This window comes from Bos javanicus, chromosome 20 (genome assembly GCF_032452875.1).
Source record: "Bos javanicus breed banteng chromosome 20, ARS-OSU_banteng_1.0, whole genome shotgun sequence".
NCBI lineage: Eukaryota > Metazoa > Chordata > Mammalia > Artiodactyla > Bovidae > Bos > Bos javanicus.
In genome coordinates this window covers 33626004-33643940 of record NC_083887.1, presented here as the reverse complement: position 1 = coordinate 33643940, position 17937 = coordinate 33626004, and the positions used below count along the sequence as shown (strand labels likewise).

The following is a 17937-nucleotide window of genomic DNA, read 5'->3' as shown; positions in this document are numbered from 1 at the left end:
AAGCCCTAGCACTGCATCACAGAGTCTGCGTGCTACAACTAAAACTCAATGGTTATAAATAAATAGATAATTTTTTAAAAATGAAAACCAAAAAAGGAAGCCACACCATGGGAACAAAGTATTCACAATACATATATCTCAAGATTTTTAGCCAGAATATACAAAAACTTTTATTACTCAAAAATAAGATAACCCAAATAAAAAATGGACAAAATATTTTGAAAGGTATTTCCCAAAAGATATACAAATGTCAAATAAGCATATAAAAGATGCGCAACATCATCAGGAAAATACATATTAAAACCACAATGAGATACCATTACACATCCACTAAAATCACTGAAGTGAAAGTTGCTCAGTCATGTCTGACTCTTTGTGACTCCATGGACTATACAGTCCATGGAATTCTTCAGGCCAAGAAATTGGAGTGGGTAGCGGATCCCTTCTCCAGAGGATCTGGCTGACCCAGGAATCAAATGGGGTCTCCTGTATTGCAGGTGGAATCTTTACCAACTGAGTTACCAGAGAAGCCCTAAAGTCACTAAAATGAAAACCAACAGCAATACCAAGCATCGACAAGGATATGGCACAACAGAAAATTAATATATTGCTGGTCAGAATGCAAAACAGTACAAATACTTTAGAAGATTCAGTTTCCTCTAAAGCTACACATATACTTACCATAAAACACAGCAATTCAATCCCCAGGTAAACATATATATTCATACACAGACTTGTGACATATGCATACAGCAACTTTATTCACAGCAGATCAAAACTTAGATGTTCATCTACAACCTAGATGTCTGTCAACAGATATGAAGAGCAAATTGTGATATATCCATACAACAGACTAGTGCTCAGCAACAAAAAGGAACACACTACACAACAGCATGGGTGAGTCTCAACACGGATGGACTTCAAAAGTATTATGCTAAGTGAAGAAGATCAGAAACAGTATATATTGTATGATCTATTTATTTGAAATTCTAGAAAAGTCAAATCAGTGTGTAGTCACAGAAAGCAAATCACTAGTTGAACAGTGTTTGTGGGGTGGAAGGGAACTGATTATAAATAAACTTTAGAGAACTTTCTGGGTGATAGAAATACTCTCCATCTTGATGGTACTGTCAAAACTCTTCAACTTACCATCGTGTCAAAACTCTTAAACTTACCATAAGTGCATTTTATCATATGCAAAATTACACTCAAAAAAGTTGACAGGATGGGCAGAGATACTGTTTTATATCCTCTCCTTCAAATTAAATCTAGAATCAATATTGTGGTCTAGCACAATGCTAAGTCAGTAGACCTTTTAAATATGCAAACAAATGTTTGCACGCTGCCTTGGAATTAAACACTGCCCATTTTCAATAGAATTTCCATGATTTAAAAAAAAATCTAAAATTAGAAAGAAATTTGGTTTTTGTCTCATGCTTACATTGAAATAATCTACAGTAATCTTTGTTATGAGGGACTCAAAGTAACACCCATTTTCCCTTCCTGACTTCTGAACCACTTCAGAAACAAAATGTGATGCAGAGATTTAAGTCAGATTTATTGATGAAAAAGTCTAGGTTAAAGGATATGATTGAGGTTTGTGCCAACAATGGCCACCTAGTATCAAACCCAGAATTAGACACATCTGCTCACCAAGGCATTGGCAGTCCTGAACAACTACAGGTTTCCTCTTGCAGGGACAGACAGTCTTCGCTGCAAAACATACACTTCCAGCAAGAGACCACAACATAGGCTGTCTGCAGGCATGACACATTTCAAAAAAACAAATGCAGAAAGAGGTTTGCATGTCCAGTTTTCTATCTTAAACTCCCTTTACTGGGGAGATGGCAGGGAGGAACAAAGGGAGAAACCAGAATTCCTTGGTTGATGGATGTCAAAGCACCATGGAAAAAAAGCCATCCCCTTCCCCATCCTTCTGCCTTCTCAACCAAGTATAGACTATTATTTCTCACCCTTTCTTCCACTCTGGCACGCACAGCAAGTGAGGTTCACACGTAACACACATTAAGGCACAGTTCATGGTACACTGGCTATAGGGCCATCCCCTCTTCCACTCAAGTAGGCGTATTTAATTTCACGGAGGGAAAGTGACATATTTCATTTTACTTTAGTAATGAGTGAATCATTTACAAACTTGTGTATTTTTATTATTGGCTTAAAAAAAAACATTATTTTCTCAATCCTAAAATGTCATCAATTACAAAACACAACATCAGTTTCATAATAATCCCTAAGGAAAAACACACTTAATCTACTTATTGATTTGAAGATAATTATAGAACTATGGTTCTTGTGTCAATGTACAACTCATTTAGATATACGTATGTCATGAAATCAAAGTCCAAATCAATTTTAAAAGGCTTCTGACTCATGAAGTCTGAGATTAAAGAAATTATTAACAATTTCCTGCTGCTGAGAAAGGCAGGGAAACGAGCTTTTGACGTCATTACACAAAGCACAATTTTCAAACTGAAAAGGCTATCTTGGTCAGTTATAATCATGAAAACACTAGCTTTCTGAGCCAAAGCTTTTTTAATTTAAACTCTTCTTTATAGTTTTGACATATAACATCAATTTAAAAGCTAATTTCATACTGAAGTGTACCATAAAACCCTTCACATAGGCTCCAATTAAAGTAGATCTTGGTTCAAGAGAGAGGAAACACGTATACCTGTGGCTGATTCATGTTGATGTATGGCAGAAACCATCACAATATTTGAAGCAATTATTATCCAATTTAAAAAATATAAAAAAAAATTTTTTTAAGAAAAAAAGAATTACAAAAAAATAAAAAAGATCCAGGTTTCGTGGTCTAAACTTTGCATGTGTTTATGTAGTATTTGTTAGCACATTTAAGATAAATACTTTATAATCTAAGAACCTGTTGTCTAGAGAATAATGATTCTCAAATTATCAGACATGGTCTGGATTGTATAGTGTTCTGACTAATGAGTATCTATGCCACACACATTTGCAGATAAGAATACTACAAATTATGTTCAATAATTAGTGTTTAGTGTTGTTTCAGAAAGTATATTAAATATCTTTAATTATATCATTACCATGAACATCAATTATTTCCCTCAGATTGAAAGAATTTGCTATTACAGTTACCAAGCTTAGTACAGATCTATCAGTATTCACATCCTTATAAAATAATGTATGCATTTTTCCCTTCGTACACAAGAGTGCTAAGCAGTTTTGGGGGCCTGAAGAAATGAGATCCCTTTCTCCTCCATAATTCACTATTTCGTTCTCTCCTCCATCTTGCATCTAAACCATCTTATGTCTTATTTCTGTGTAAGAAAGAGACTAACCTGGCCTACTGATGTCAGTACAGAGGCAACAGTAGGTTCATAAACAGAATCTAGTAGCTACACGCACTCCCATCCTGGATCTTGTTTCTTTTGGGTTGAGGTATGGTGGCTCAGAGGTTAAAGCATCTGCCTGCAATGTGGGAGACCGGGGTTTGATCCCTGGGTCGGAAGATCCCCTGGAGAAGGAAATGGCAACCCACTCCAGTATTCTTGCCTGAAGAATCCCATGGACGGAGGAGCCTGGTGGGCTACAGTCCATGGGGTCGCAACGAGTCGGACACAACTGAGCGACTTCACTTCACTTCACTTCATAAACCTTATACCAACAACATTCCCCAACTGAAAGCCATCTGTCCTATAGTATCAGAAGTAGTGACTTCTCACTTCCAAGTATGGAAAAAATTACAAAGACGTTTTCCTCCTTTCTTAAAATCAGAAGAAAGTGAGGTTAAATAAAACCAATTCAAGTGCTTCATAGAAACAGCTAACATTTACTGAGTACTTCATACACAAAACACCATACAAGGTGCCTTATATATTTTGTCTTCATATAAGAAATAAATTAATCAATCTAATTTTTTCAAAAGCTAACAACACAAATAGGCAAACCTTTAAAAGCAAAAAACCCTATTTATTCACAAACTGTACAATCAACATCCATTACTCAAAACAACATATGGAACAGTAAGTGCACATTTATCTACACACCATCTACCTGCCCTTGAAGAATATGCATTATTTAACAAAATAAAATATCATTAATTTTTTTTTTTATCTTTCTAAAACAAACTTCTCTAACCAGAGCTAACTATCTGATATAACTTTGGGGGGAAAAATAGTACTTTTCAAGGCAAATGCTGGCTTCTCCAACTCTGAAAAAAAGAAGTAAGCATTCCACTAAAAAAAATGTTTTTCAGTCATCTCAGACCGTTACATGTACATGCTCCCAGTGGGCAAGATAAAATTCCTTAAAATAAAAAGTAACTTACTTCCTCTCTAACAAGGATAAAATACCAATACTAGCTTCCTGAGTTTCAGAAGTAACAGTACTCAGCAGTTCTATATAACTGTACTAAAATAATAATTAACATTAGCAATGTCAGTACTGATTTGTGGATGTGATGGTGACCTTTTAATGAAATATATCCTTCAATATATCCTTTCTATTCATGGGATTAAACCATAAATCACACTTCAATTTCTGTGTATGTTGCGCCTAACGTTATTCACTCCTTTATTTCAATAACATATCTACTTTTCCCCCTCAATTTTTAGAAAAGTATAATTGAGTCATTTAAAATTGTGATTGTTTCTCATTTCACTGAGCAGTTCCATAAAAGTTAACTAGAAAAGGAATTCTAAACCATCAGCTAGGAAATTACAGCAAGAAATAAATTGTTTTTAATCTTTTAAAAATAAGGAAAAGAAAATACTGCTTTTGACTGGGAAAATAGTAGTGTAATTTGTTATGATGTATCTGTAAGAGCCACTGATTTTTTTAAAAAATGCACATCTTTAAAATGACTCACTTGGTGCTAAGGATTACTCTATCTACCTTAGTAATTTAAAAAATAAACCATGATTCTGACATTTGTCAGTATCTCACACATCTAACAAATACTGAAAGTGGCAACTATCATTGTTATAATAATTATAAAGTTAAAAGCACAAATCAAAAGAGAAACTTCATAAAATGTTCAGCATACACATTTGCATGCATTTTCAAACTTTCAAGATCCTACATAGGACCAAATGACAACTCTGAATCAAAATGAGTATCAAAAAGATTCAAGCTTCGTGACAGACTTATTCTAATGAAACAAGAGAAAAAGAAGAGTGAATAGGAATAGCGGTATATTTCTAGCAGGGAAAGAAGCCTACTTCCTTTATTATAAAACAAAAATCAACAAGTCAATATTTTAATAACACTGGCCATCAAGTTATTCACTATTTGAGAACTTGCTTTTCAAGTGGTATCTTGAAAATGCATTCACTTATATATTTTGATTCAATTAAGCTTCTTAATCAAAAAACCATGTACTCAATTTTAATCTTGAGCTGAAATCATGCCTCATCAAAGTACAGTCCAAAAACTATACAATAATTCTTTCACTTAAGTTTTATATGTCGCATCTGAAAAACTTATTTAACAAGCAGGAATTTTACCCTGTTTCTCCAGACTAAAAGCCCCCACGCCTAAAATTTAAGTGGTAATCAAAGATGGATTCAAAGGACTCTTGCTAAGCTTCATCGGGCTTTGATAAAAACAGAGGCATCCGGTGGTGCAGCACCATCTTCCTTCTCGGTCACAGTCTCTACAGTCCCAGAAGCTGACACAATAACCATTGTTTTATTTGCTGCAACTGTCTTCTGTTTTTCAGCAATAGCTGCACAAACAGCAACAATCTCATCACTTTCAAAGTCATAGTCAGGAATTGACTTGGGTGAGAAATGTGTTACTTCTGCTGGTACTTCACTCTTCTTAATCCTCTCTGCTACTTTCTGCTGCTCCTGGAGTGTTCTTGCCCAAGAAAGGTCTTCTTTCCATATCTCAGGGTTCATTGGATAGATGTGAAGGGCTACTTGAAAACTTCGAATTGCCTACAGGGGAGAAAAGGTCAGACTTCTTTGCTTAGTTTTAGTAAGGAATGTATTTAATATAATCCACAATATGTTTCTCTCTCTCTTTTTCTCACCATATTACAATGTAAAGATGGAAGTTAGAGCTGTGCTGGATATGATGGTTATGGTTTAAAAAAATGGTAAATGTATTGGAATGATGGTTATGGTTAAAAAAACAATCAAATAGTATAAAAGAAAGTAGCTGACAAAACTGTTGATAAGGACCAAAAAGTCCATTAAAATAGAGGTATTGATATGATGACTCAAAACAAGTCAAATGCATTGTTCAGCTTCTGGAAATCAGCAAACATGTAAATCTGGGGATTTCTTGGGCCAGCTCATGATTAGAAAGGCATCAGGAATGCCTGTCTTTGAAGCCAAAAGTTTAGGTCATAATAATGATAACATGTCTTAAGTGTCACAAGAGGGCAAAGAAGAACATTATATATAATGATAAAAGAATCAATGAACCAGAAAAATATAATAATTATAAATATATACACACCCAACATCAGAACATTTAAGTATATAAAGTAAACACTGACAGAACTGAAGGGAGAAACATATAGCAATAAAGTATTAGTAGGAGACTTCAATGTCCTACTTTCAATAACGGATAGAACATTCCAACATAAGATCAATAAGGAAACAGAAGACCTGAACAACACTACAGACCAAAGGGACCTAACAGACAAATATAGAAAGACTCATCCAACAGCAGCAGAACACACATTATTCTCAAGAACACACAGAACGTTTTCCAGGACAGATCACATCTCAGGTCACAAAACAAGTCTTAAATTTAAGAAGACATACCAAGTATCTTTTCTGAACTACAAGAGGATAAAGCTAGAAATCAATAGAACTGGAAAAACTCACAAATACGTGGAAATTAAGCAGCACACTCTTGAACAACCAGTGAGTCAAAGAAGAACTCAAAAGAGAAATTAAAATGTATCTTGAAATGAAAATCAAACTATAACATCCTGACGCTACAGGATGGTATATTTGCAAAAGCAAAACTAACTATAAGTTTATAGTGATAAATGTTATGTTTAAAACAGAAAAGATCTCAAGCAAAAACCTAACTTTACACCTCAAAGAATTAGAAAATGAAAAACAAAGTAAGCCTGTGACCATTTTCTAACATACACACTCAGCTCCACATAAAAATCTAAATATTACTCATAGATACATATCCAACTATTGACTTTTAACTTACTCCCTGTTTAATTTACCTATGTATTTTCTTACGTTTTTGTCCATATGGATTATTAAGAACTGTTAGATGTTAAAAATTTTAGCTTGTTTTCAATATATTTTTTACAGTATTCCCTTCATTATGACAATAAATAAAGTTATTTTTTCTATTCCAATGTTTCAAAATAACAGCTTAAGTTTATCTAAAAATCAAAAATTTAGATTTTTTTCCAAATAGAGTCCTAAAATCATACTAAATGGCGGGGGGGGGGGAACCATTTTTGATTCCTCCAATAATTTCACAATATAAATAAGAAAGAAATTTACCAAGGGGAAAAATATAACAGTTGAACCACTGGTACTCTTATTTTGAAAACTTAAAATACTGAATAATTTTACTTTCATTAGCTGGTTCAAAATAGCTCTGTTGTTTCATCTGCATTTTATTTTCTTTCTTTATAGGACAATCTTTGCTATATGTCCTAGAGATTTTCTCCATTACCGTAAATACTTATATGTAAAACAGATAATGATGTAAGGTTTTATTAAAAGAGAAATGGGTAAAAAGTATTATAAGCTAGACTTCTGTTTGTTTTGCAATTAACCTGTTAGAAAACTAAATTCCTTTAATTTCTTTTTCCAACTGTGATATGATTTAAGTCTTCAGACAAAAGAGAGAAAAGATGACTATGTCAAATGGCAAGGAAAAAAAACAATCTCTGGTTAAACTTGTTTCCATCGCTATGAATCTTCCTTCAGACTACAATTTTGAAATTATTTCAATCCTTTTCTCATCAAGATTCTATACGATTTTTGAGAATTTGATAAATACCCTATTTGGTAATTAGAAATAATCATATATTTAACAAGAGTACCGGAAAAATCTAAGTTATCCACAACTTACTAAAACCATTACTAGTAATGTTAAAACAACTTCTTTGGGATATTTTGCTTGTTTTGTTTTCAACTATAAAAGTCTAATAAAAGTATGAAAAATTTTAATTTACTTGATGACACAGAGGAAATCTGGCACCACTATATTAGATTTGCAAACACCTGTTAGGAAATTAGCTGTTAGGTATATGTAGTTCAGTCAAAACAAAAATGAAAAGAAGACAATGCTCACAGCCAACTCTGACCTACTGAGCCTTTGCTACATACAAGGTATAGTCCAGATAAGGTGAGAAATTCATTAAGTACCAGTTTATAGTAAACTTTATACAATGACTACTTCAATTTCATAAGCTTCTACCCTTTTCCATTTCTCTGCTCACCAATCTTAGCAACTTTTCAGTCTAAAGTATTTATCACCATTATTCTTCCGTATTCTACTTTCTTCCTTCTTCAACACAATCTTTTGGTGGTTTTGTCTCCATAGTGCTACTGATATCACTTTATAATGGGGGTAAACTGAGTGATGCAATGAACTAACCTAAAAATTATTTTATATTTAAATAAGGTTTACCAAATGCCAACATTTATTGTTGTTTTTTTTAATTCCCATGATGCCAAATACCTGAAAAATATTCTGATCCTGATATATTGTAACTGACATTTGTAATGGAAAAAAGATGATCAGTAATAAGCGAGCAGTGTTTATGGGTTAATACCTTTAAAAGGTTATTTGCTATTTACCTTTTGTGTAGATCTGATAAACGACTATTTACTTTTGGTTCAACTGATCAAAAACATGTCAAAATAAAACGTCATCACTGTAATAATCTGACTTCCTTACCAAGACTATCTCTCCTAATCCAAGTTGAGCACGCCCCAAAGTCTGCCAAGATTCCCATGAATGTGGATTTCTCTGGACAGCCATTTCTGCAGCATGAACTGCTGGGAACATTTCATGAAGAGACATTAGGACCTATGGCCAAAAAAGAAGAAACCCATCAGTAACATTCATAAATTAGCAAACTAAAAACTAAACAAAAAAAAATAGACAGTCATATATAAACAACTCTCCATTTTTGAAAATACATTTTTAGTCTGGAAAATAAAACATTTTCGTGGTTTTAACCCTCTCCTCTGCTGCTGCTGCTGCTGCTGCTGCTAAGTCACTTCAGTCATGTCCGACTCTGTGTGACCCCATAGACGGGAGCCCACCAGGCTCCCCGTCCCTGGGATTCTCCAGGCAAGAACACTGGAGTGGGTTGCCATTTCCTTCTCCAATGCATGAAAAGTGAAAGTGAAGTCGCTCAGTTGTGTCCGACTCCTAGCGACCCCATGGACTGCAGCCTACCAGGCTCCTCCATCCATGGGATTTTCCAGGCAAGAGTACTACTCAGGGTTAAAAGTTATATTCTTCTTATTCCTGAAATAATTATGAAAAATATATTCTCTTTGCAACTGTTGAACCCTACTGCATGCATACATGCTAAGCTGCTTCAGTTGTGTCCAACTCTTTGCAACCCTATGGACTTTGTAACCCTATGGACTATAGCCCACCAGGCTTCTCTGTCCATGAAATTCTCCAGGCAAGAATACTGGAGAAGGTTGCCACTTCCTCCTCCAGAGGTTCTTTCCAACCCAGGGATCAAACCCATGTCTCTTATGTCTCCTGCATTCACAGGCATGTTCTTTAACAATAGCACCACCTGGAAAGCCCCAACTAAATCAGATAGCCATATTCTGGCCATGATGGCTCACAACTATTTGAACTCCAACTCCCCTTCTATTTACTCAACTTACAATGTGTTTTTTAGGGAACCCCAGGTCCTTCTGTCAAACTAGGTAAATTTAAATTTTGGTTCAACCACCCATCTTGTCCTACATGAACATCTTCCTGCTATAAAAATCATTTAAACACACCACCAGCCTGCCCACAATTAGGTTCTCCAAATCATACACACCAGAAAAATCAAGGCATTCCAGGATCCTCTACTTCAATTTATGGGGAAGTGCTGGCTTTTATCTATAAAATTTTGACCATTTGCATTTCACAAGATTTACGACACTACCATTATCAAGTTCCAAATAAAACAACTCATTTCATACAGCTTGCCACAATCCTACCTTTAATATATACATGTTTAAGATTAAAAATTAAAGGCTTATCCAAATGAAGGTCCTCACAGCATTTCATTTAGTAGAAAATAATTTATTTGGGTTTTTCCTGGATAAATTAAAATCAGATCTGAAAAAGGATGTGCCCTATGTTTTGGATCATCATCTGAAAGACATGCTAGGTGGGCACATCAGGCTGAATTGCAACTATTCCATGCCAGAAGTATGTTAGTGCTCTGTCTGAGATTTTAAAAGTCTCTTCAATAGTCTAATAGAAGTACTCCAGGAGAAGGCAATGGCACCCCACTCCAGTACTCTTGCCTGGAGGATCCCATGGACGGGGGAGCCTGGTGGGCTACAGTCCATGGAGTTGCTGAGGGTCGGACACGACTGAGCGACTTCACTTTCACTTTTCACTTTCATGCATTGGAGAAGGAAATAGCAACCCACTCCAGTGTTCTTGCCTGGAGAATCCCAGGGACGGGGGAGCCTGGTGGGCTGCCGTCCATTGGGTCACACAGAGTCGGACACGACTGAAGCGACTTAGCAGCAGCAGCAGCAGCAGAGGTTTTCTTTATGAACTTTCCCACAAAACATTAAAAATGTATTTATAAGTACAAACGTTATTTTTACACTATTAATAAACTGAGTCTATTCTGACCTTTTGCTATGGACCAGGCTGTTCTAAGAGAAATAACTTTATCCAGAATCCAATTCATCCTCATTCTGAAGAGACTGAGTTACTGTTAAGTCCACTACAATTAATTTCCAAGGAAAGCTAATACATTTCATCTATTTAAGAGATCACCAGTGACTTTAAAAGATACCCATCACTCATATCTTAAGCATAGTTAGGTTGAAATAAAAATTAGTTTCAATATTAAGGTAAACAAACTTCTAATTTGATGCATGAGGAAAGAGCCATAAATAATAAGGTGACATATGTTTTCCCCAAATAAACAAATTGTACTTAACAAAAGAAAATGGGAGGAAATATTCTTTTGGCTCATCACTGCTCACATCACAAACAGTGCAATTTCACAATGAAAGGGAAATTCTTCATGACCATTACCTGTGATTTCATCTCATACAGGGTAGCATCATTTGGGGTTAACTGTAGTGCTTCATCCCACTTCTGAATGGCCTCTCGGTATCTATAGTTGTTAAAGTTACATTAGTATTCTATTTTCAGTAAGTCTTTGAGAATACAAGACCAAATTTAAAGGTCAGAAAATAAGAAATAACTGTTTACCAAGAAATATCTCTATTCAATAACTGATAAGGATGATGTTACACAAGCAGAAAAATTTAAGAGATGAAGGGAAAGGACAGCAAATAACAAAATAGTTTTTTTAAAAAAGGACAGCAAAAGCAAAATATAAATTAAAAAAGACTGGAAATTTTTCCTGAAAATTTATTTTCTGGGCTAAGAAAGCACCACAGAATTTCTTTTTTTCTCTAATCTCAGTGTCTGCATATGTTGTCACTCATTTCAAATGGATTACAAAGGACTTCTCTCAAGAATTTATAATCCAGTTGCAACCCCTGACCCTACTGCAGCAATCTAGCTGACAGAGATGACAATTTAAGACGCTGCCAGGTCATTCTGTAAACATTCTTCAGTATTTAGTTTCTCTGTCTATAAGCTCCATGAGTCCAGGGATCGTATTTTATTTATCACTATCAATACACAGTAAGTTTATAAGATGTGGGTCATATGAATGAAAACCAGTATGGAGACAGTGATTTCCACCATCATCTTCTTTTCACTGATGTTCTCCCAGTCACGACTCTCTTCTGAGTCAACATCTCCACCTAGATTCCCTATAGACACCTCAGACTCAATATGCCCCAAACTGATCTTAGCATACTCCATACTAAATCTGCAGAATTATACATATATCCTTATGTATGTTTATACATATATCCTTATGGGTGATTTACACTGTTATACAGCAGAAACCAATACAATACTGTAAAACAATTATCCTCCAATTTTATAAATCTGCAGAAATACAGCAGCATTTTCTTTTTTAAATAAAATTAAGGAAAGATTAAGTCCTACACATTATCCAAAGCAGTCATCCTCACAGCATTCTTCCCAAGCAGTTAACTCATGTATACTTTAATATTTCTAGGAGGACAAAGTTCAAATTAAGAGAATATTCTTCATTATAACAAGCTGAAACTTTCTGTACCTTTCCATCAATGCTACTCATCCTCTCTTCTAGAGCTAAACAGAAAATATATAATCCACCAGTTTTGATGGTGGATGGTGGGTGATCTAGGGAGGTTTTGGAGGAGAAAAAAATGCACACACACACACGCGCGCGCACACACACACACACACACACACACTGGTCCCTGCCTCAGATCAGTGAGACATTTCTGGAGTAGGGACCAAGCATCTGTATTTTTTAAAAGTTCCCTAGGTTATACTAGTAAAATCCAGGGTTGTGAACCACTGATAATCTCTCTCTTGGTATATTAAGTCCTACCACGTGCTGTCTTCTCCTGAATCATTTCCAGCTACCCTTCATTTCCTCTACGTATTCTGGCACATAATTTCCTACCTACTACGTGACCATAACAACCAAAAATGTGGGCTGACCTGCACTGATTTAAGCAGGGAGCAGAAAACTAAAGGCACAATTAGGTAGAAAATACAAAGACACATGTACCCCAATGTTCATCGCAGCACTGTTTATAATAGCCAGGACATGGAAGCAACCTAGATGCCCATCAGCAGATGAATGGATAAGAAAGCAGTGGTACATATACACAATGGAGTATTACTCAACCATTAAAAAGAATACATCTGAATCAGTTCTAATGAGGTGGATGAAACTGGAGCCTATTATACAGAGTGAAGTAAGCCAGAAAGAAAAACACCAATACAGTAATGGAATTTAGAAAGATGGTAACAATAACCCTGTGTACGAGACAGCAAAAGAGACACTGATGTATAGAACAGTCTTATGGACTCTATGGGAGAGGGAGAGGGTGGGGAGATTTGGGAGAATGGCATTGAAACATGTATAATATCATGTATGAAACGAGTCGCCAGTCCAGGTTCGATGCACGATACTGGATGCTTGGGGCTGGTGCACTGGGATGACCCAGAGGGAGGGTATGGGGAGGGAGGAGGGAGGAGGGTTCAGGATGGGGAACACAGGTATACCTGTGGCGGATTCATTTTGATATTTGGCAAAACTAATACAATATTGTAAAGTTCAAAAATAAAATAAAATTAAAAATAAATAAATAACATTAAAAAAGTAAAAACATTTTCACCATGCTATAGCATCCCTGTACTAGTAAATAATACAAATGGCAATACCATTTCCAAGGTCTCATGCCAGCGTGGCAAATCCTAGACTACATCTGCCACATAGCCAACTCCATGCCTAGCAGCAGGCGTGAGGGTGGACAGGGTGGCAGGGAACTTTAGAAAGTCTGCCTTAACTGCCATATGGGTTGTATCAATGGCTACTATTACTTTGTAGCAGCAGTCTACATACAAGGATAAGCTGAAGATTCACCCCACAATGGTTGGCAGTCTTTGTTTCTAAGCAAACCACATCTGAATATGCAGAAATGATGATGAGAACTACTATTAATATCTTCTATACTTATAGGGTCCCCTGCTGAGCTCTGAGAAGATATGTTTGAAGACTGTGTTTAACTCTGGGAGAAAGACCACTCAATTTTAGGAACTACTAATGATTTGAAGATAGACAGACCATCGTTCACCTCGTTTTATGATGCGCCTCCAATGCTCTGCTCCCCTGCCTCTGCCTGAGTATTTTCCCTGTAAGGCACGTCACAGCCTTCTTGGACTTAACAACAAACACTACAAAGCACCTCTGCACTACACTTGGGGGCCTTTTAAAACAGCAAAACCACCAAGAAAAAGCAAAAAGTGTGGAAAACGTAACACGAAAGAGACCACAGAGAGGATGCTTGTTTTCACTGTGAGAGCTAAAATACAAAGGCAGGAGGAGTCTTTTGACTCAGCTGAGAACTCAGCTGGGAAAGCACCTGGAAACTGATTTGGGGCTTACAAATATATTTAAAATGAGTAAGTGAGCTCACAAATACAGAATCCATGAATGAAGACTGTATTTAAGAAGCAATGTTACAGCATTTTGTCAATGTCAAATAAAATGTCACTAAATACAAATGGTAATTACTTTTCACTAAAATTATGGTAGATTTCTATCATACAATTTTATGTGCTCATGCGGAAATACCAAAACAAATATAAAAGCTACTCCTATACAGCTCTGTGCTTCATGTGTTTAGTTATGTCTGACTCTTTGCAGCCCCATGAACTACGGCCCTCCAGGCTCCTCCGCCCACAGAATTTTCCAGGCAAGAATACTGGAGTGGGGTGCCATTTCCTTCTCCAGGGGATCTTCCCAACCCAGGGATCAAACCCGCATCTCTTGCGACTCTTGCACTGACAGGCGGATTCTTTACCACTAGTGCCACCTGGGAAGTCCCTCCTATACAGACACATTTTAGTAAATCAGTAGCTAATGCAGGATTCATCACTTTATTTCCTTTTAAAACTCTATTATCAAGAACATTAAAGTTTTCACCTTATTTTATATTGTGTTCCTAATATTTATAATCATTGTTTTCCCAAAATGCTTAATGATAGAAGTAACTTTTCCAGCTTAGTTTATCAGAAGTGGCTTACCACTGTTAAGTATATAATTTTTGAAATTAGAGTTTGCTTCCTTGATTTTGGGAGAGCTTTTACAGAGAAATTATAAAGATGTTAAAAGTAGCTTTAGACAGATTTGACTGAAACTTGTGTGATTTCCAATGCAGGTAGATCAGATTTCAAGTTTTAGATAATGCTCAATACACTAAATTAAGCCAAAACAAAAAAAATTCTATAAATTATTTTGAGTTTTCCTGTCTAGAATTTAGAATAACATTCTGAAGAAATCAAGGAAAAAATAACGTATAGTTCCATATAATGAGCACTCATAGTAAGGAACCTAACTTTCTAAAACTTCAGGAAGGCTCAGAGAGAAAGAAAAAAAAGGAGTAAAAACAATGGAAGAGAAAAAGTATACTTCCTAACTACATATTCTCTCAGGACAGTCATACTGAAGGAGAGGGGATCTGGAACAGGAAGAAGTACTGAAATGATGCTCAGACTACAGTACATACTGTATAGAGATACAATATAAATATACTTTAAAAAGAAATGTTGAGGGACTTTCCTGGTGGTCCAGTGGTTAAGAATCCACCTGCCAAGGCAGGCAACACAGATTTGATCCCTGGTCCAGGAAGATCCACAAGCCGCAGAGAACTAAACCCACGCACCACAGCTATTGGGCCTGTGCTCTAGAGCCTCGTGTTCTGAAGCGAGCTGCAGTTTCTCAGCCCACGCACCCTGCAGTCTATGCTCTGCACGGACAGAAGCCCCCGCAATGCAAAGCACACCACAACTCAAGAATCGCCTCTACTCACTGCAACTAGAGAAAGGCCGCTTGCAGCAACAAAGACCTAGCGCGGTCAAAAATACATAACATCAAGTAAAATTAAATTAAGCTAAAAATAAATTTTAAAAAAATTTTAAATAATTAGAAATGCTGGGTTGGCCAAAAAGTTCCTTCCTTTTTTCCCATAAAATCTCATGGGAAAACCCAAATGAACTTTTTGGCCAATCCAATACTAAACTGCTCTGAATTTTAGTCACCATTCTTTATTGAAACTATGTCATAAATAGTTTCAATATAAATAGTCATAAATAAAGTCACCAAACTTTACTGAAACTAAGTCATAAAGTCTACTTTCAGTAATAATTTAAACTATCTACTTACACAAAAGAAGAAACAGGTCTTTAAAGGTTTCTAATTTATTAGAGACAAGAACTAATAATTTATAAAGGATCAATCCACTCTGGAAACAGGAAGGAGCTCTGAAATTACTTGGAGGTGCAAACACACTGAATAAAGATCATTTTCAAAAGCATATAAAAGCAATAATGCCAACTGCTAATTAGTAAAGGACATTTCTTAGTTATTGTATTGAACGCAGTTGCTCTATTCCACCCCTTGTGACACTAGACGATGAGAATTTTCTTAAAAACTTCTAAAAAGTCGTAATTTTAATATCAGATTCTTCCTTTAATATAAATTTTTTACTTCAGATACAAAAATTACTTAAAATATTTTACTATCTCTATTACTCCATTCATTTAGCTTACACATACATGTCACAAAATAAAATTCACTGGCAATTAATTCCAGTACAATTTGGATCCAAAAACATTCACAAATAAATGGGCTGGACTATAGCAAGTTTCTATACTTAAATGATGGAGAAGGCAATGGCATCCCACACCAGTACTCTTGCCTGGAAAATCCCATGGGTGGAGGAGCCTGGTGGGCTGCAGTCCATGGGGTCGCTAAGAGTCGGACACGACTGAGCGTGTCACTTTTCACTTTCACGCACTGGAGAAGGAAATGGCAACCCACTCCAGTGTTCTTGCCTGGAGAATCCCAGGGACAGGGGAGCCTGGTGGGCTGCCGTCTCCGGGGTTGCACAGAGTTGGACACAACTGAAGCAACTTAACAGCAGCAGCATACTTAAATGATAAATATGATAAAATCATAATAAAGGCAACAATAAAGAGTAATTCTCTTCACCTAGATGAACTCAATCACTTGTCTTCTCGCTCTCTTGGAGAAGCCTTCTGCTGAATACTGGCTCACGGTGTCTTTGTAAAACTATTTGAGGGGTGCTTCCCTAATGGCTCAGTAGTAAAGAATCCGTCTACCAAAGCAGGAGACAAGAATTCGATCCCTGATCCGGAAGATCCCACATGCCTTGGAGCATTTAAGCCTGTGCGCCACAACTGTCAAGACTGTTCTCTAGAACCTGCCTGTGATCCGCAGTAAGAGAAGCCACCTCAATGAGAAGTCCATGCACAGCAATTAGAGTAGCCTCTGCTTGATGCAACTAGAGAAAAGCTCATCCAGCCAAAAATAAATAAATAACTTAAAAAAAAAAAACTATTTGAAACTTTACATTTATTTCCATGTTTATTTAAACTAAAAGCTCTATGTAGACAGTGTAATAGGTATTTTGTTCACCAAAGTATATGCAGCTGTAGCAACTATAGGATGAACTGGAACTCTATGGAAGGGGCCTGACCAGAAAATATCAGCCACTGCCTAATTCAAAACTGTAAATGGCGTAATTAGAAATGTAGTCTTAAGAGTCCTAATGACCAAAAACAAAAAACAAAAAGGAGTCCTAATGAATTTCAGTGCCATGTCTGACTCTTCGCACTCATGGACTGTGGCCTGCCAGGCTCCTCTTTCCATGGAATTCTTCAGGCAAGAACACTGGAGTGGGTAGACATTCCCTTCTCCAGGGGATGGATATTCCTGATCCAAGGATCGAATCCGGGTCTCCTGCATTGCAGGCAGATTCTTTATCATCTAAGCCACCAGGGAAGCCTGTATTTGGAGAACCTAGCAATGAAAATAAACCAAACTTTTGGGCTAAGGTAAATACATTATTTGAAAAATTAATCCCAGTGATCAATGAAGAATTTTCAGTTCATAAGATAAATGTAAAAATCCTAAATAAAGGATTAGCAATTAAATCCAGCAACTTAGTAAGGTATAAAACCACATGACCATGTAGGATACACTTCAGAAAACCATTGCAAAAGGTTTCATGAGATGATGGAGGAAAAGATTACATGACACTCAACAATGCTTACTATAATTTAATATCC

The 17937-nt window shown here is 36.2% G+C and overlaps 1 protein-coding gene across 4 annotated transcripts in view; it reads right to left on the bottom strand.

Annotated features, from left to right (window-relative positions):
• Positions 1–734: 734 nt before the first annotated feature.
• Positions 735–17937, bottom strand: part of TTC33 (tetratricopeptide repeat domain 33) — a 30912-nt gene continuing 13709 nt past the window's right edge. For all 4 annotated transcript variants that reach the window (XM_061393655.1, XM_061393656.1, XM_061393658.1 and 1 more), the window contains exons 3-5: positions 11239–11320; positions 8896–9027; positions 735–5939 (exon numbers count right to left, since the gene is read on the bottom strand). In XM_061393655.1, the coding sequence (XP_061249639.1) occupies positions 5586–5939; positions 8896–9027; positions 11239–11320 (568 nt within the window). In that variant the 3' untranslated portion in view covers positions 735–5585. The remainder of the gene's footprint in view (positions 5940–8895; positions 9028–11238; positions 11321–17937) is intronic.